This window comes from Crocuta crocuta, unplaced genomic scaffold (genome assembly GCF_008692635.1).
Source record: "Crocuta crocuta isolate KB4526 unplaced genomic scaffold, BGI_CrCroc_1.0 scaffold113, whole genome shotgun sequence".
In the NCBI taxonomy this organism is placed as follows: Eukaryota; Metazoa; Chordata; class Mammalia; order Carnivora; family Hyaenidae; genus Crocuta; species Crocuta crocuta.
This window is the reverse complement of record NW_027530368.1, coordinates 9,316,926-9,337,057: the sequence shown is the minus strand read 5'-3', so window position 1 is coordinate 9,337,057 and position 20,132 is coordinate 9,316,926. Positions and strand designations below refer to the sequence as shown.

Here is a 20,132-nt window from a genome sequence, read left to right as displayed (position 1 = left end):
TTAGAATATTTTCAGAATGCCATTACGGAGTGGTTTGATTTTCCAACGCACAGTGGATTAGAAATAACCATCGGGGGGGGGCGCCTGGGTGGCTTAGTCGGTTAAGCGTCCGACTTTCGCTTAGGTCATGATCTCGCGGTTCGTGGGTTCGAGCCCTGCTTCGGGCTCTGTGCTGACTGCCAGCTCAGAGCCTGGAGCCTGTTTCAGAGTCTGTGACTCCCTCTCTCTCTGACCCTCCCCTGCTCACACTGTCTCTCTCTCCTAGAAATAAATAAAACATTAAAAAATTAAAAAAAAAAAAGAAAGAACCATCTGGGGAGTGGGCGTGAGGCACTGGTGCTAGAAGCAGGCCCTTTGATAGCTGAAAAGGGATAGAGTTGGTGGATGGCACCTGGCAGGTGGGTAAGTCCCAGTCTCCTCCTGAGCGGCCCAGAGCCCTGTGCCCAGGGCCCCAGAGCTGTACCGGACTCTCAGAACTGGGTGTGACCCAGGTGATTGAGCTGTGACTTTTCATCCCCAATGAAATGGTGTTGGCACCAAAAAGACAGAAACAGGTTATCAGGAACTCGGTCATTATGGAACTTCTTGGTCCCTGGCAATACTTACTGATTGTGAATGCTAGAGCATGTCCCTAACCTCTGTGTCTTAGCTCCCTCATCTTCATAACGGCCATCATGAAAGTACCTCCCTCAAAAGATTGTTCTGAGGGTTAAATGAGTTATGTCTGTAAAGCTCTTCGAACAGGGCTCTCCCAGTATATGCTTGCTCTTGTTACAAACGGAGCAGTATTACAGAGCGATCGGGATTTTTGTTTGTTCGTTTCGCGTGAACGTATGAGGATTTTTCATAGTCTGAAAGAAACGAGAGTAAAAGGAAGGGGGCAGTTGAGGACGAATTGAAGCTAATGCAGTCTAAGTGTGTTGGGAACCACAGGAGCTTGGAGAAAAAGAAGTGAACATTTACTGTGTTTTGGAATAATAGAATCCACACTATGGGAAATTTGGAGAACGTGGACAAGTCAAAACTAAACACAGAAGAGCCTTCCATTCTAAAGAGGAGCAGAAATCTTCACATATCCTCCCTGACATTCCAGTGTCGTTCTTGCCTGCATTATATGTTTGTGATCTCCAAAGCTGACCTCAATTTTCTTCAGCTATAAGTGGAAAGGATTGAGACAACTGGCTTCTAACATTCCTTTGGGTGCTAAAATTTGTAGATTTCAAATGGAAAGCCAGAGGCTTACCCGCAAAGGTGGCAGGTAGGAACAGCTCCTGGGCACAGGGCTCTGTCTACACTGGCAGCCAGAAAAATGGCCCTGGGCCACTGTCGTTTGCAGAAGCGTAACAGGGTGCAGCCATGTGCTTGGTAAACACAAGTGAGATTTTGCCTGTTGCTCACTTTTCTAGGCTATTTTTCTTCCCCATGCTCATTTTCTCAACAGTGCACAGTGCTACGAGCCTTTCCCTTCACAGAGGGAGGCGTAAGGGACTTACTTTCCTTCTCAAGGACTGGTGTGAATACGATGCCTCTCAACCTGCAAAGAACACGTTTCTTTAATAGCTGCAAAGAAACCTATCAGAGACTGAGCTCTATTGTTAGCCCTGAGATTGCAGTCAAGGGAATGAGTAGTGAATAATTTTCTTTAACTGTTGGCCATGGCAGGTCATTTGACCTGTGCGCTATGTCTCTCTTCCATAGGCAAGATGGAGACTCTTAGCAAATCTAAAAAGGATCCAAATTAATGGAGGGCTCTCAGCCTAATGAGTCACTAAAGGGAAAAGGCAGCAGCTTGTTATTTTAAAAAAAAGACAAAACAAAACAAAACAATAAAAGGTTTTGACCCGACATCTTTCCTTCTGCCACCCAGGAGGCTACCTGGATAGTTGAGAGACTGAAAAGAGCACCCGGAGAGGCCACATGGGTGGTGATTAAAAGCAGACACTGAAGGAGTGCCTGGATGGCTCAGTTGGTTGAGTGTCCGACTTTGGCTCAGGTCATGATCTTGTGATTTGTGAGTTCAAGCACTGTGTCTGGCTCTGTGCTGACAGGTCGGAGCCTGGAGTCTCCTTCAGATTCTGTGCCTCCCTCTCTCTCTGTCCCTCCCAGGCTTGTGCTCAGTCTTTCGCTCTCTCAAGAATAAACATTAAAAAAAGTTTTCTTTTCTTTTTTTTTTTTTTAAAGCAGACACTGAAGTCAACTACCTGGGTTTGAATCTAGTTCTACCATTTACTAGCTGAATGGACAAGTCAGTTAGCCTCTCTGTGCCTCAGTTTACTTATCTATAAAGTGACGCTAATAATAGTATCTACTGCTTACACTTGTTATGAGTATTAAATGAGTGAATATTGGAGGGTCTTGCTAATATTCTCAAGTGTCCCAGCCCCTCAGGGACAGCTCTCAGGCTACTTGCTACAGAGAATTAGTGCTGTTCTTAGCCTCCTTTCCCCAAAAGTCCCCCACCCCAGGGGCCCAGCAGTATCTTTCTAGCTGAAATCTAAAACTGGATATGGCCCTTGAGAAGAAGAAAAATTACTCCCCCACCCCCCACTGTCACCATAGTGTGAGCCCACGACCCCCATCCCTTCCTCTGCTCCCAGCCTTGTAGGGGGTACCAAGATCTGAAAGGGCATGTCTCTGTTAACGGACTCTGTAACAATAAACACTGAGGATAATAAATATCTAGCAGGCGCACATACCATGCCATATCCTGTTCTGAAGAGTCTTTGAAATTTTCATAAATTCGGTAAAGAATTTTTGAACTTAAATAAAAGGAAATATTTCTGGAACAAAAAATATGCGAAAGTACATTGTTTTCCATTCTCATATAGCATAGGGAAATGCAGACCACCCTTGACGAATAGGATCAGAAGAGCGAACGGTACCCGATGTATAAAGAAGAAACTGGTTTGAAGTTTTTCACCGTATGAGCTGCGGGAGTGTCCGCTACCACGGACGGAAGCTCTCCTTCTGGCAGTTCAGCCTCAGCCCACACTGGTTTCTCTGTTTAAGTAGCATATCCAGAGATCCTTTAGCACTGGAAAGGCTTGTCCATTCACTCTGTCTGATTTGGTCTGACTTGGCTCTCTGAATTTAGTATGGACTTGACGTTTTTAAATTATGGTACCTGTACCTATATGCCTACCCCTCCCAGCACGAAACACAAGTTCCACAAAACAGCATTTTAAAGGTGCCACCTGCTGGTATCTTCTATTCTGTCTAATGTATCACATAGTTTATAAAATGCTGGTTATGTATAATAAATTGCTTTCATGGCCTACTCATGTTGGAGAAACTTTGGTCTGATGTAAATCTGGTTATTATGGAATTTAAGTGTGTTTCTAAGGATCAAATAACAGAAAAAGGAAATCTTTGAGAGTTTGAATAAAATGAAGAACTCAGTGGTTCGAAGCACTCTAGTCCCCAGTGAAATTGAGTACTGTGCAGAGGTACAGCCGGAGAGGACCAATTGTTCCTCCTTATTTCCAGACTCTGGATCTCAAAACTCTACATCTACAGTGTCCAGTATGATAGACAGTAGCCACAAGTGGCTATTTAAATTTAACTAGTTTAAATGTAAATAAATTTTTTAAAATTCAGATTCTCTATAGCACCAGCCATATTTCAAGTGTCCAGTAACCATATGGCTGCCATATTGATTAGTGTTGGTCTGGATGGAGCATGAGTGGGAGATGTACCAACTTAATATCTCTGGGTTCTTTGTGTCTCCATATGCTAAATGAGGGGGCTGAACTTGACCACCTCTAAAATCTCTTCTAGCTTTAAGGTTTCTTATTTTGAAAGCATGTGGAGTTATCGTGTGAATGTGAGGAGTTAGGAAAAGTGCCTGAAGTCAAAGCCTTGAGGAGCAAATCTGCTTGCATGACCGGCAACTGAGCCCTGAATGCAGGAGAGCCCAGGAGTAAGGAAGCCGGAGTTCACAGCAGCATCTGTGTTTAAAAGCCAAAGGGAAGAGGGGTGAGAAGGGTGCAGAGAGGACAAGATCAAAGGCGGAGGGCTGACACTACCTGACTATAAGATTTACCATAAAGCAACAGTAATCAAGACGGTGTGGTGTTGGCAAAAGAACAGTCAAATACATCAGTGGGACAGAATAGAGAATCCATGTAAATATAATCAACTGATCTTTGACGAAGAAGTGGAGGCAATACAATGGCTCAAAGGTCATCTTTTCAACAAATTGTGCTGGAACAGCTGGACATCCACACCTAGACACAGACTTTGCACTGTTTACAAAAATTGACTCAAAATGGGTCACAGACCTAAATGAAAAACGCAAAAGTATAAAACTCCTGGAAGACGATGTAGAAAACCTAAGTGACCTTCAGTATGGCGATGACCTTGCTACAACACCAAAGGCACAATCTGTCAAGCATTTTGCTTTACTCCCACAGCCTCAGCTCCTTGCCCTTGGTGTGGGCAAGAGGGATTGCACATGTTCTGTGGCAACCAGAGGGACCGAGGGAAAGGAGGATAATTTTGTGGATGCCTGAGCTCCATCTCACTGCCCCCAGGTGGTGCCTTCCCAGTGATTTGTAACTGAGCGCTGAGCTATAGAAAGTTCAGTCATCCCATTGAAAGTATGTATTTTTATGGTTGTAAAATCTTCTTTGCAGTAAGCGCTGTATCTTTGTTTTTAGCTTTTTAAGCAATTTTGAGATATGATTTAAGGACAATAAAATGCACCCATTTAGGTGTACACTTCAACGAGTTTTAATAAAGAATGAGTTGCAGTAAAAGCAAGTCTAGTGAGAAGGAAACCACGATTTTATGTAACCGAATCTTGATAATGACATCCCATCACCTTTGCTGTATCCTACGGGCTAGAAGGAAGTGCTAGGCCCCGCCCACACTCAAGGGGAAGGGCATTGCACAAGATGTGACTACAAGGAACCTATCTTAGACTGCTTGCCAAGTTGGGTTGCAGTCAGACCTGCCTACCTCTGAAACCAAATGCACTGCAAATAGTTGCCTAGCGATTCTAGTGCTAGGTAAACGACCACAGAAGTCAGAATTACTGGATAAGTTGGCATACGTTGTAAAGGATGATTCGGAGCCTTTTACTTTTCTATCCTTATTCTTACAGGAGGTGGGTACAACCAATGGACAGGGAAACGTCACTGGGATTTTGTTATAGATCAAGACCAGTATCCTGCATAGAGCCTGATCCAAAGGAGGCTCTCAGTAAAACTGTTTGCATGAACAGATTTTGGTTTCAAACTCTAGCTTAACTTAATCTGTTCTTTTGTCCTCCTTTTATGACAAATATTTTATAAAACGCTTCATCCTGAAGTGAAATCCATAAATAGAATTTACCTACACACATACTTCAAAGCATCAGTATGACTCAATAGTAATACAAAAGATAAAAGGAGAGCAGTTTATAATAAAAATAATATGTTTTAATACATAAAAATCCTAGAACAAAGTGGTTAGGTGCTTGCTTCTCAGCTTACATTCACCGCGAATGAGAGCTATAAATGCAGGCTGGTACTTGATACTGGTGTGTGTAATTGAGGACTCAGATCCTACAATTTGCCATTGATGATGTGATTTTCCAGAAAGATGAACAATTTTCAGCAGCATTCTGAATAAAGCAAAGAATTATTCCACATTTTATGCAGTAGTTGCATTTCTAGAAAAGTCAGTGTATGTTCAAATTGTGCAAAAAAACCCATCTTGTTTTGGAGTTGGTTTAGGCTGAGGTAATTATAAATAAGGTTTTCACCTACAGGCATGTCATATAGGACATTTGGACAGCGTGAGGGCCACACTCAGTAGAATGAATGGCTGGGACTTGGCACCTTCTACTATAAACACTCCCCCGTTTATTGCAGGAATGCCCCCCAATTATTTCGACAATGAAAACACTCCCTTGGATTTCACTGGTGGGCTGTACCACTCTTGCTAAAAACCTCTGCAATAGGGCTTAACTTCTTGGGGAGAGGAAAGTGCTATGGTTTTCCTGGAGTACCATGAGGGAGATGAGCATAAGACTCCTGCGCTCAGAGTATCAATTGTGGCCCAGCAACCAAGGCACAGTTGGGTGTGTGGGTCCAGCAGGGGCCACAGTAACCTCTGGAGGTGGAGAGAGGGGGAACGACGTGTGTTGAGCTGTCAGGAATGAGCATCTTGGAGCAGGTCCTTTGAACGCTGAATCTTAAAAACGCTGACAAAGTGCTTTCTTTTCCAACAGAAACCTGTTTCCCTCAAATCTTGTGGTTGCCACTTTCCGCACGGTAAGCTTGATGCTTTGCTAAGAACGGGAAACTTTGATGGGGATGGTGTATAAATCGTGCTATAGAGTTAGGTAAGGCGGGACAGGGCAGGGTACTATTGTTAACAAAACTTGGTATGCTGGCCTACATTTTTATAAAGGGACCCTGGAATAAAAACAAACAAACCAAACCAAACCACACAAAAAACTGAAAGGCTTTCTAAAATATCCCCCTGGTTCTGTCATCTTTTTGTGTCACCTGGGAAATATACCCAGATAACATCTTGGGGCTCTCTTAAATATTTTGCAATTTTAAAAAATATATACTTGTATTTTTTTCTGATTATAAAGGTCATATATGCTTATGCAGAAAAATAAGAAATAAAGTGCAAAAATAGGGAAGAAATTAAAAATCACCCATAATCACTACCTAGAGATAGCCATTAACATTTTGGTATACATCTTTCAGATACGTTTTTTTCTCTGCAGGTGCACATACACACACATTTTAAAAATAAAAAATACTTGGGGCGCCTGGGTGGCTTAGTCGGTTAAGCGTTCGACTTTCGCTTAGGTCATGATCTCGCGGTTCGTGGGTTCGAGCCCCGCGTCGGGCTCTGTGCTGACTGCCAGCTCAGAGCCTGGAGCCTGTTTCAGAGTCTGTGACTCCCTCTCTCTCTGACCCTCCCCTGCTCACGCTGTCTCTCTCTCTCTCCTAGAAATAAATAAAACATTAAAAAATTTTTAAAAAATAAATAAAAATAAAAATTACTTATACTACATATTTTGGTAGTATGTACACATACTACACATATTGTTTTTAACCTCTGTTTTAAGGCAGCATCTGGTAAACATTTTTCATGTCAGCAGATATCCTTCCATATAATGTTAATGGTCATATTACACTGTATGAGCATCTTAAGTTCATTCTGTCAGTCCCTTATTGATAGACATTCAGGTTGTTTCTATTTTTCTCTAATGTTTGCAAGGCTGCAAGTAACATCCCTATAGCCATGCTTTATGAGGAGAAGGAATATAAAGGTCTAGATGAGGTAGACTAATCTCATTGCCGTTTCCAAGCAAACTTTTCTATTCACAGCCCCCGCTCTGTTGTTTTTATTTTATTTATTTTTAAAGTTTATTTGTTTATTTTTGAGAGAGAGAGAGAGAGCTTGCATATGATCCAGGGAGAAACAGAGAGATAGGGAGAGAATCCCAAGCAGAGTCCGTACTGTCAATGTGCAGCCCAATGCGGGGTTCAGTCTCACGGATCGTGAGATCATGACCTGAACCGAAATCAAGAGTCAGACACTGAGCCACCCAGGTGCCCCTCTCTCTCTTTAAAAAAAAAAAAAAAAAAAAAAAAAAAAAACTGCATGTAAACACAGCTGTGGCTTGTATTTATAATGTGAGGTAGGAAAAAAGTAAAAGGTTTATGGAGTTTTCAGTGCTGGTCACAGAAGGCGTAGGGTGAGTTTTGTTTCCACTGTCACCCTTAATCACAGGACAGCTGAACACCTCTGCCTGTCTGAAAGCTTGATAAATCAAAGCTGAAAGAAAGCAGACCTCATCAAAGGCAGGCACAAAGCAGTATATTCTAATGGGCTCCTCATGACAGTTCAGAGCCAGGTGTCCTTAGAAGAGCTCAGGAAAGGCATTTTATAACAGATCCCATTCAGTAGTGCATACTGCCACAGGGAGACAGCCGTGTGCATTGGGCAGAAGTGCATGAAGCCAACTCTAGGACCAGGGTTTGGAGAGTCATTGCACTTATGATAAGTGAGTCTCCCAGATGACTTAGCCAGAAAATGCCACCTTGCCTCACATCCTTTGCTTTGGAGAGTAGAGGCCAAGGCAAATTAGAAGTAGATGTTGAAAAGCAGTCAAGCTCAAATAAATCCTGGAACAAAGTGGAGCATAAATATCTGAATGAAAATAGGGGCACCTGAGTGGCTCAGTCAGTTGAGCTTCCGACTTTGGCTCAGGTCATGATCTTGCGGTTTGTGAGTTAGAGCCCTGTGTCAGGTTCACTGTTGTCAGCGCAGAGCCTGCTTCGGATCCTCTGCCTCCCTCTCTCTCTGCCTCTCCCCTCATTCATGACACATTGAAAAGTGAACTTCAACATTATGGAATTAATACCAAAGTTCTCCAAGTAATACAAAGTGTCAGCTGTTGGAAATAGCAAACTATCAGTCTGAAATTGTGCAGACCTTCTCCTCCAAACCATTGTCCCTAATGCTGTGGGTCCCTAAGTAATACAGTGGCCTCGTGGGGTGTATGCTGCCGTGGTCTTAAGTAACTTTTGCACAGTACTCACAGGCGCTTGTCAGGCCAACCGAGTGAGGAATTCTGAGAGCACTCAAAGTGAATAATGAGGAAGAGGCCCCCCAGTCTTCTCCCTTCCTCTGGTCGGTCTTCACCTGTGAACTAACAGTGGATTTTTCTTTCTCTTGTTCCTAGTATGCAACTGATTATAGAGAGGTGACCCACAACACGAGCTCTGGAAATGTAACCTATGAAAAGGTAAAGCTTTTTATAAGATCACTGTGGCAAATGACTTACAAAGCAAATAGTGCTGTTAATTGCAGGAGGTTATGTGATGCATTTTTTTCTCAGCAGGGTTCAAAACTCTGGGTGTTGAAAGAACTATCCGAAGAACAGATCAGCTTTGCTCCTTAGGTTATTTACCAACATGGTCAAAGCCCAGCGTCTGTAGGATTAGAATATTTAGCAGATCCATTTCATCGAATTGGAACAAATATCCCCTTTCTTCAAAACATATTTTATAACACCCCTTCTGCTATCCTGAAATATAACTAATAGGTGATTTAACCTACCTCTACACATAGAACTTGTCTTAGGGGCTTAACTCACTATTGCCATCATTCATTCACACATGTTTTTGGAGTGGCTATTATTGGCCAGACACTAGGTAAGGTTCCAGTCTTCATGATAGAGCTGGATGGGACAGGGGACCTTGAAGATTATTCAGTGCTTCTACAGAGCTGTCATGGGAAGAAGGAGGTACTTTGCCCTTTCCTTACCCTACGCATACAGCTTCTGAGGGCCCAGGGGCTCTGAGTTGTCCTAGTCTTTCTTTGATTGAGGAAAAGTTCTACGTTTAAAAAAAAACAAAAAAGGTTGAAAGCTACAAGTAGTCCCATTTACTTCATCTTGCAGATGAAGAATTTGAAAGTCTGAGAAGTTATTTATTATCAGACCTGGGACTAGAACTCAGATCTATGGTAAAAATACTCTTTTTATTTTTATCATTCTGACATGCTGTTCAGAATTTTATGATGCATTTTGATGCAGTAAACATAACTCCAGCATATGCTTGTAGTAGTGAGATTGAGCATTATGGTAAAAAATAAGGAACACAGTATATGTATATATTTTAAGTCACTGACTTATGAAAGAATATCCTGAAAATATCCATGTTGACCCTGAAAATCTTTTGTGAGATTTGTCAGCTAGGAGGGCCACTGCAACAGTCTAGCCACAAAGAATTTGTGGACATTTGGGAGACACAGTTACAATCATTGACTCTCGATCTGAAGAAACTTTTCACCAACCAGCTCTTCTTTTATTTTTTTTAAATTTTTTTTTGTATTTATCACCAAAGCACAGTTAACATACAATGTTATATAAACCGGATCTCCTTCTAAAAGCAACCCTTTGAAGTGATGGTCTAACTCATCAGGTGTAAACTTAGGTCCTCCATCCCCTCTCATCCCACAGATCCCCATCGGCACCGAGATCGAAGGGATGAACATTTTAGGGCTGGTCCTCTTTGCCCTGGTATTAGGAGTGGCCCTAAAGAAACTCGGCTCTGAAGGAGAAGAGCTCATCCGTTTCTTCAATGCCTTCAATGAAGCGACGATGGTGCTGGTGTCATGGATTATGTGGTGAGTTTGGCCCGCCCATTAGTCTCCCTCTCATTCCTCCTGCCGTCCAGAAAAGAATCCCCGTCTCCTGTCCGAGGTCAGCCCTGCAAGGCCAGCCTGGCTCAGTGCTCCATCTGTGGTTGGTGTACCATAGGCCCGGCTTGGTAGAGGGGGTGGTGGAGATGGAGCGGCTTCTTCTTTTGCCCAGCATCTCAGAGAATCAGGCCTGTGCCACAGCTCCCTGTGCCTTCTGTAGCACCCACAGTGACCCCTTACGGTTCCACCACTGGTGATTTATTTCTGGGTTTCTGCCATTATCCATATCATATAGGATGCCAGTATCATCTTGTGGGGCAACCAACTCCATACATTTGCTATCTGCTGTGTAAGGCTTATTTATCTTAAAACCATACGCTTGAGGTTTCAAAGGGGCCCCTTAGTATAATATTGCACAGCATGGAGGACAAATTCATTTGCACCCCATGCATATATAAACTTGGAATGGTCTCTCTACGTAAATGTTTCTTTAGGTGACATCATTAAAAGGACAATTGTTTAATAAAAAACCATTTGATTGATTTCTGGCTAACAAGGAAAATTTGGACCAGATCTCTCCAAGTGACCTCCCAGAAACCCTGCCACTTCTAGCACCTATCGACAAGCTTTATCTTGCTGTTTTGCTCAAGTCAGACTTCCGTGGGTTTTAACTGCTACTCATATATTGTTGAGAAGCTTAGTTTATCCCTTCAGACACAAAGCATCTTCCTTATTGTCAACCCTTAATCGCCCAAAACTTCTCTCAGATGGCATCGGGGTGGCAGATTTTAGGACAGAAGCCTGGAATTGGGTAGCGAAGTTTATCATTGAATGGGAGGCCGAGTCCAGAGCCCCCACTGGTAGTGTTTATGTTCGCCAACCAAAAATTCCAGAGTCTGACTCTACCCCTGCAAACATGACCCTTCACATGACTGTTGTTGTTCTGGAGAGAAAAATGTTTTCAGAAAGGAAAAAGTGTTTTCATCACACGTCAGGTTCTCTTCCTGGCTTATTTTTTCAGTCTAAAATCTTCTCAAAGTTTAGATTCCAGGAAATTATGGAAGAAAGTGATGTTCTTAGATTAAGACCTTTTCAATCTGGAAAGCAATATACAGTCATTCCTGCAGTTCAATATACTAGTTACACAAGCAGGTGTTCCATAAGGCAGAGCCTGCTGTGTGTTGCCACCAGTGGCGATCTGTTGCCCAGTAAGTGCATCTCACCAGAATTAGGGTTTAAAACGCCTTACCTGGGGGCACCTGGGTGGCTCAGTCGGTTAAGTGTCCAACTCTTGATTTTGGCTGAGGTCATAATCTCATGGTTTGTGAGTTCAAGCCCCACGTCAGGCTCTGTGCTGACAGCGTAGAGCCTTCTTGGGAATCTCTGCCTCTATCTACCCCTCCCCCCTCCTCTCCCCCCCCCCAAAATAAATAAAAAATACTTTTAAAAGTCTTAAGTGCATACCTATGTATCTAAATGCATAACAAGCAAAGTAGTTCTCTGAGGAGGGGTCTGGTGTGACTATGGTGCCTAAAGAGGATTTTGGCCTAATCTGTGTTTTAATTCTTTGAAAGGACAGTGCATTCATGAGTTGCTATGGAGTTTAAAATTAATAATACTGCTTAGATTATCTCTGTAAAGAAAATTCAAGAAACCAATGACATTGGCTATCTCCAGGGAAGGAAACTGAGTACTTGGGGGACAGAGGTGAGAGGGAGACTTTGTTCATCCTTTTGAACTCTTTTACATTTGAACTATTTGGCATTATATCTATGTAATTGAAATTCACAAAGCCAGTGGTTATACAATTCTTCCAAAATGTATATTAACTTCAAAACAGCTGACTTCTGTTTTCTGTTGCTCCCATAGTTCATTTCTTCCCTTTTTCTTCCCATCTTGCCATTAAAAAAATCTTCACGTTCGAGGAATGTTCCCTGAGGGTCATTGTTAATGACTTTTTCCCACGGAATCATGTTTCCCAAACCACAAGGAATTTGAAACTTAACAAAAGTCCCAGCTTTGGCTCAATTTCTGTATCACAGCAATTCTGCAAAATAGGTGTTAGTCTTTTGTGTTTCTAAGTTCTCAGAACAAGCCTGACCAAGGCTGAAAATCAAGTTCTCAGTCCCAGAGGCTTTGATCTTGAGGAGTTCCTTGGCTTTCCACTTAGGAGCCCATGTGGTTGGTAGCATCCCTCCGTTAAGAACATAACATACCCAAGGAGAAGGAAGCCTGGGTTCTGGTCCTGACTCTATTATCCGTGGTGATTTATCATGTTAATTTTACGTAGTTTCACAGCCTATGAAATGGGCCCATCCTTTTCTATTCCTCAGAATCATACTAGGGAGAGCTTCCCTTATTTATTTATTTGTTTATTTATTTATTTTTAAGCAGGTGCCACACTCAATGTGGGGCTTGAACTCACAACCCTGAGATCAAGAGTTGCATGCTCTATCGACTGAGCCAGTCAGGAGCCCCTAGGATTATCCTAAGGAGAAACGAAGAGCACTTAGTTGAGAGCCTCTGTGTTGTATATCAGGAGGAAGGGTCTGCATCTCCCAGCGCCGTCATCACATCACTCTTACTGACAAGTGCCCTATGCTCATGCCCTAGGTATGTGCCTGTGGGCATCATGTTCCTGGTTGGAAGCAAGATTTTGGAGATGAAAGACATCATCGTGCTGGTGACCAGCCTTGGAAAATATATCTTCACATCTATATTGGGCCATTTTATTCATGGAGGAATTGTTCTGCCCCTTATTTATTTTGTTTTCACGCGAAAAAACCCATTCAGGTTCCTCCTGGGCCTCCTCACACCGTTTGCCACAGCATTTGCCACGTGCTCCAGGTGAGTCCGTTTCCAGTGGCCTTGGCTGCCCGCAGCCATATTACTGTGCCATCAGGTGAGCCCGGTCGTGGATACACAGCCGATTTCTTGACATTTCTTGACAGTTCTTGAAAACTCAAAGTTGGTCTTCTCTGCTTTTTTTAAATTACCAGTCCCACACTTTTATGGAAGTGGGTTTCTGGGATTGCCTCATTCCCTCCTCCTTCTTGTTCCCTAGAGGTCGGATCATTGTTTAACCTCATAGTGGGTCCTCACCCTAATTAGTGAGACCTTTGCCTGAGTAAAAAAAGGCAACCACTTAACTCAGAACGCACTGCAGGGACGTTTCCAGAATGACAGCTGCCCAACTCTACCTCTGGATACATGAATTAGAAAGTAAGACCAAGGCATCATGGTGAGGGATGGGTCGTCCACAGTATTGTGGGATTATCTAATTTAGTACAAAAGATGCACCTTGTCATGATTGGAAATCCTTCAAAAACAATTGGGCTTTCCAAATGTGTTAAAGAAGACGTTCAAAGGCTGGCAGCACATTGCATTTATACATTTGGTTTTTGCCTCCCTACTGCATGTTTCCTCCCATCCTGACTGGCTATTTATATGACACGGTAATAGAGGTAAAAAGAATTAGGACGGTAAATTCTCTGGCTTAGACAAAAACAAGTCTGCCTCTCAGCTGTGCCAGCCGCCCTCCATGGAGCCTGGGAGCAGGCTGGAGAGAGCAGGGCTTGACCTTCAAGTTTTCTAGGAACACAGTCATTCTCTAGACTCATAGCCACTGCTACTTCCTGGCCTAAAAGGAAAAAAAAAATCATAGCTTGCCTTTTACTTTTTGGGGGGAAAAATTCAAGGGAGGAGATTCGCATATAGAATAAATGGTTCCTTGTTCTCTTGAGAACATTTTGCACCATGAGGTAACGTATGGTTTCTTAAAATATTTGGAGCAGGTGTATCCAGGGAAATAACATAACAGGTAAATCTAGGCAATCAGATTTGGAATACTTCGGGAACTGACAAAACCCCACATTACGACAGAAACTTTGAAACAATTCCGACTCTTCTCTGATTTCAGGGAAGAGAAACCAGAAACTAGGGCGAGGCCCACTGCTCTGTTCCCGGGTCTGAGCTGAGTGATCTATTAGCCTAGCTGGGAAGAACTGTTCTCACGATCGGCTGTTCTTCCGTTTCCAGCTCAGCAACCCTTCCCTCCATGATGAAGTGCATTGAGGAGAACAACGGTGTGGACAAGAGGATCAGCAGGTTCATCCTCCCCATTGGGGCCACCGTGAACATGGACGGAGCGGCCATCTTCCAGTGTGTGGCCACCGTGTTCATCGCCCAGCTCAACAACATTGAGCTGAAAGCAGGACAGATTTTCACGATTCTGTAAGTGCACTATTCTTTTCTTCATCTCCAGGCCTGTGTCTAAACTCGAGGGGTTTTGCGCATGTGTGATTTCCTTCAGAAAACCTCACAAATACCAGTCTCGCCATGACTTGGGGATGTCTCATTAGGAAAACGACAGTGTGAATTCATTACTCGAAGAGAGCGAATCACCTCTCGAGGGCTCAGCTGGCAGAATCTAGGGTCGTAGGGTTTTTGGTTTCTAAGCCATAGCTGCCATAGTTTGCATTTCTCTGTGCCCACACCATGGTTTGTGTTAATGACTCATCTTCTGTGCCACCCCCTAGGGTGACGGCCACAGCCTCCAGCGTTGGAGCCGCTGGCGTGCCCGCTGGGGGGGTCCTCACCATCGCCATTATCCTGGAGGCCATTGGGCTGCCCACTCATGACCTTTCTCTGATCCTGGCTGTGGACTGGATTGTGTAAGTAGCAAGTCCTAAGGGCACTGAATAAAAGAAAGTCTGTGCTGACTTCCCTGGGAGCGTGGCACCCTGCAGGGCCTGGGCATGTGGAGAAACTTCTAACAGGCCCCCTGCCTTGTGAAGGAGCCGACAGTTGAGCTGGCAAGACAAAATTTAGTGCTAGGAAAAATGTAACAGTATAAGAGGCAATGGCCCATGAATGACCGTGAAGTGTCCTCACTGAGAGGGTGGTCAGAGCGTCCAGGAAAGCAGGTGTCCAAGGCCCAAGCTGGACCCCCAGTGCAGGTAAAGGGGGCACAAGGGTCTAATGGAGATTGTTGGCTGCAAGGAGTCATAGCCATTGGAGCAGTGAGCCTTTGGGAATGATCACCCTTGGCCTGGAACTTCCAAGGAGTGATTTCTGAGAGGGAAGTGAAGATGAAACCAGCTGTTGTGAGTGGCTTGGGCTCAGGGGAAATGGAGTGAGGTAGAAGGTATGATTCAGACCACCATTGCCAGGGCTCCCGTAAAGGCACAGGACAGTGTGTTGATTCTGAGTGCCAATTTCTTGAGCCAAGTGATACCTTGTCTGGGTATAAACAATACTTGTTTTACAGGGAAGTTCACCTGAGGTACTAATGTTGTACAGTAGCAGCATACGGATAAGAAAATGAGCTTTGGAGCCCAGGTACCTGGGTTCACATCTCAGCTTTGCCATTTATTAGTGGTGTGATTGGAACTGTTCCGTGCTTTGATGGGCTCACCTCTTAAATGGGAATAACTGTACAACGTATGTCAGAGCTGTGTTGAAGATGAAATGAGGTAGCACCTCCACAGTGCATAGAAGAGTTCCAGGACTGCAGTGAACAAGTACTTTAGTGAATGAAGACAGACCCTCCTGGCCAGGCTAGCCAGAGCCAGGCATGGCATATAACCTAAACGCCGGAGCCGGGCACTGGGCCGTGGCTCTGCCCATCATGATTGGTAACGGTGGTCTCCAGCCTTTCGTATAAGCCCTGGAAATTTGAAGGAGCCTCTCAGAATCCTTATGGCTCCTCACAACAGTGAGGGTGAGATGTGCAGCAGAAACCCGCATCATCCCGACAGCTCATCAGATGGAGCTTGACCCCTGAGCTGGTGAGTGGGACAGGACCAGAGCAGTGTGTCAGAGGCCCTGTCTGCTTCCTCACTCAGCTGCCTCTGCCTGGGGAAGGCACTTAGTCACAAACACGGAAATAGGGCACCAGGCGGGCCGCCCAGTAGAGCCCTAAAGTCACGTGAGCCCTCCACTACCATGTGGCCTCTGCTTCCACAGCCCTCAGCTTCTCCGGGGCCGTCAGGCAAGTTCACATCCCTCCTCCCCCCCTTCTAAGTGAGCACTGTACTTACTCTGAGCCTCAGGAGACAGGATGGTTATTGGGCTAATGTATGGGAAGCCAAGCTTCTGGAAAGTTCAGTGCTGTGAGGTGGTGGTTGCCAACTGCCAGGGAATACATCGAAGATTAACATTCAGCAGAGATGCAGTGTTGAAGTGAGAAAAAGAAGGGGCGTTCCCACAGTGTACTATAAGTGGGAGAGAAGCTGGACACTACTCTCCATCCCAGTTATATGTGATTTTCATATGATGGTATCTATTCCCCAGAAAATACATACCCAGAAAGATGACTGGCAGGAAGCAGATCCAATGTTACTAGACTCTCTCAGAGTTGTGAAGGGTTCCTGGCTTTTGTTTTCTTCTTTATACTTCTTTCTTCCAGGTTTTCCACAATCAGGGTCTGTTACTTTCATGAAAAAAGAAATATTGAAAGAAAATCAGCCCAGGCACCTGAGTGGCTCAGTCAGTTAAGCGTCTGACTTCAGCCCAGGTCATGATCTCACGGTTCCTGGTTTCAAGCCCCGCGTTGGGCTCTGTGCTGACAGTTCAGAGCCCGGAGCCTGCTTCAGATTCTGTGTCTCCCTCTCTCTCTCTACCCCTCCCCTGCTCACACTCTGTCTCTGTCTCTCAAAAATAAATAAACGTTAAGAAAATTTTTAAAAAGAGAAAAGAAAATCAGCTTAGAGTAAAGTGAGGCCTGTGCCCTTCGTAGCCGGCTGTCCCGGAAACAGCGGGGCCTGCAGGCTGCTGTGACGGCGCCCTGCCCCGCCGCATCCGGGTAAGGTCCGCCTTGCCTTTTCCCACAGGGACCGCACCACCACCGTGGTGAACGTGGAAGGGGACGCCCTGGGTGCAGGCATCCTCCACCACCTGAATCAGAAGGCGATGAAGAAAGGGGAGCAGGAACTGAGCGAGGTGAAGGTGGAGGCCGTCCCCAACTGCAAATCGGAGGAGGAGACGTCGCCCCTGGTGACACACCAGAACCCCCCCGGCCCTGCGGCCAGCGCCCCGGAACTGGAATCCAAGGAGTCGGTTCTGTGACGGGGCTCGCTTCGGGCTTGCCTGCAGCGGCGGTGCCCGGCCTGTTAGTGCGGCCGCCAGGCACCGCGCTCGCTCTCCGACTTGTAGCCTCCGAGCAAAGCTTTGGCCCAGTCACCGGTTTGAGGATTACCTCTCGGCACAGGCATTGGGCTTCCCCCTGGGAACTGGTTACCGAAGACCAGAACACTCTGACATTCGGCTTGATCCGCATCCAGGTGCCACTGCGTGTGCTGTTTGGAAACACGGCCTCCAGCTGCCTGGCTGGGCGCGGGCTGGGCAGCAGGCTCACGGGTCCTGGCAGTCAAAGCGTGGAACGGTGCACACGTACTCTGCCTTGCATCCGGTCAGCTCTGCACAGGGCGCTTTCTGGGCTAACCCAGGGGGTTTACAGTCATCTGTTGCATTGCCTCATGAGCTGGAGTAATTGGAAAAATTCCCAAATTCTTACCCTTAGCTGGAATTCACTGAGCTGGGACTCGAGGTGTGAGATTTTGTACTGTCGCGAGGTGCAGCTGGCTTCTGATTTACCAGGGGCTGGTAAATTGTCAAGTTAGAAGTACTCTAGATGGCGCTGCTCGTTGTCAAGTTAGAAGTACTCTAGATGGCGTTAGCACTGCGGGGGCTCTGGTCAGGGGCACTAGGTCAGAGAAAGGAGGGGGTATGCAGCCTGCAAGGGGACACACAGACAGTCATCCTTATTCACCTCCCAGCCTGGGGGGGAAGTTTGCTGCCTCTGTGGCCTGGCCTCTGACACCTGGTAGCTTTATTCCCATCCACTCCGATGTGGCAATAGGCAGAGAGGGACCTCTTCCTCCATGGTCATCACATTCAGGACCCTTGTTGGTTTATGAGTCTATTATTATAATTGAACTAGACCCCTAAAATGCTGCACTGCAGCAAAACAAAAACAAAAAACCCGCTCATTAATTGGGGTGTGGGACCCCTATTCCCAGGTCCTCAGACCCCCAGCTTTGGCTGATTTCTGTGGGCTTGGTTTCTTTTCCTGCCAGTACATCAAAGTTTCAATTATAAGTCAAATGTCTGCATTCTTCCAGATGCCTGCTGACTGGGTTTGAATGTAGGTGAGGGGGCTTCGTAAAGAACGCCAGTGTTGGCAGGGACAGGGAAGGCTGAATGGCACAAGACTGCTGTTTGGCTGTGGCTGTGTATCCATGGTATGACCTGCAGCAAGTCCTGGGCCTCACTTCACCCCATTTGTAAAATGGGGCTGATGTCACCTGCCTCTTACCTACCTCAGAGGGATTTGGTGAGGCAAACTTAGTGAATCAGTGAAAACAACCATTTCAGTTCTTGGGTATCAAGTGCTGACACCCCTATGCTCTTATTTTTTACCTAAGTGATACCTTTCTCCACGGAGGCCTTGCTCTCTGGTAAAGACAGCTTTGGTGAGTGGGGCTTTGTTCTCTGTGTGCACTAGCAACTTCTGTCACGCCCCTCGTTCTCTTTGTGGTTATTTGGTAGCATCAAGTGCCACCTCCTGATGTCGTTCAAGTGTTCCTGATTCAGCGACCCGCACTTTCCACCACATTTCCGCGTCCCTGACTTCCGTGTGACTCCAAGACCCAGGCAGTGGCCCTGCCACTCACAACAGGCCACTAACAGCTCCCCGACTGTCACCCTCCTTCATTTTCTTGTTTTCCCTGTTGCCGTGGCATTGCTGTCACCCAGGCCCTGCAGAAGGGGAACACACACACCTTAGGATGTGTGTCCCGTTGTGCTGGGAGTGGGCGTGCAGAATGGAAGCTTCTGCATTGACAGCTGGGGGTGTGCGCCTGAGTGGAAGGAGCGGGGAAGAGCCATGGTACACAGAGCTGGCCCGGCCAGTGGGAAGCCCAGCTCCCTCCAAATCTCTTTAAACCAGCTATGCCATTCCCATCCCCTGGGAAGCCAGGAGTGACCAGGAACAGAACTGAGCAGTGCCTGGAAACCTGTACCCTCTGGCTGGTTGCTGGTCCCCTTCTGTTTTTAAAGGGGAGACAATCACATCATTTGATCCCAAACCGCAAATGAACATTCACTATTTTTCTGCCTTTGATAGATCTTATCTTTCCTTCTCTCGCACGTATATCCATGTGTTGTGTGTGCACACGAGTGCCTCTGTGCATGTGTGTTTGACACATTGTTTTAGCTCCAATCCAAGCACGTTTGAGTTTGGATAGAGATGAACTAACCACAAGTTTTATGGCTTCTGTAAACTGATTCTCCTGTTTCTAAAAGTGAATTACTTCACAAAACATAAGCATCAAAGCTGTCCATCCAGTGACTGGCACATGCTCTGTCCTGAACCTGGCAATGCAGTAGGTAGAGTGCCGTGGCCCGGAGAAGAGTGCTTCTGTGTGAAATCCCGATGACCGCCCCACCGTCCCCTGGGAGGAAGAGGGCACCGCGTTTCTCCCCGGTTTTCAGTCCACAAGAGAAATCAGAGCAGAGTGACCTGGCTGGGGAAAATCCCTCTTTCTCATTGTCCGACGCTGTGTCCCCTGCTGTTCTAACATGTTGCCGTAAATACTGTTCAAATACCATTAATCTCTGCCTGTTTTATATGTGTGACATTTGCCTTAAAACATAGCCGTCCTCAAAATGAATACAGTGTTTCTGCTAGGATCTGCATGTTCCTTTATTCCTTTCTTGGGTTTTGAAGTGGCATTTACTAGCTAGGGTATCGCCTGAGGGGGAGTGAATTGATTTTTGTTCTAGCAGCTTTTAGCCAGAGCCTGACCCGGTGAGGCAGGGTAGGCTGGCTCAGGGGGGCAGACGCCTGCAGGGCGGTCACCGATGTGGCTTGCAGGCGGTGAACGTGCAGCTACTTCTGACTGCCTGAAAAACTGAGTGGTTTTGCCGCAAACCTCCATAAAATGAAGTCTTGTCAGAACAGCTGGGTCAAC

At 45.6% G+C, this 20,132-nt stretch overlaps 1 protein-coding gene across 1 annotated transcript in view; it reads left to right on the top strand.

Annotated features, from left to right (window-relative positions):
* SLC1A4 (solute carrier family 1 member 4) overlaps positions 1-19,851 on the top strand; it is a 23,995-nt gene extending 4,144 nt beyond the window's left edge. Inside the window, exons 3-9 of the mRNA XM_077766421.1 lie at positions 6,215-6,257; positions 8,696-8,758; positions 9,977-10,143; positions 12,772-13,005; positions 14,197-14,391; positions 14,697-14,831; positions 16,992-19,851. Of these exons, the coding sequence (XP_077622547.1) occupies positions 6,215-6,257; positions 8,696-8,758; positions 9,977-10,143; positions 12,772-13,005; positions 14,197-14,391; positions 14,697-14,831; positions 16,992-17,226 (1,072 nt within the window). The 3' untranslated portion in view covers positions 17,227-19,851. The remainder of the gene's footprint in view (positions 1-6,214; positions 6,258-8,695; positions 8,759-9,976; positions 10,144-12,771; positions 13,006-14,196; positions 14,392-14,696; positions 14,832-16,991) is intronic.
* Positions 19,852-20,132: the final 281 nt, after the last annotated feature.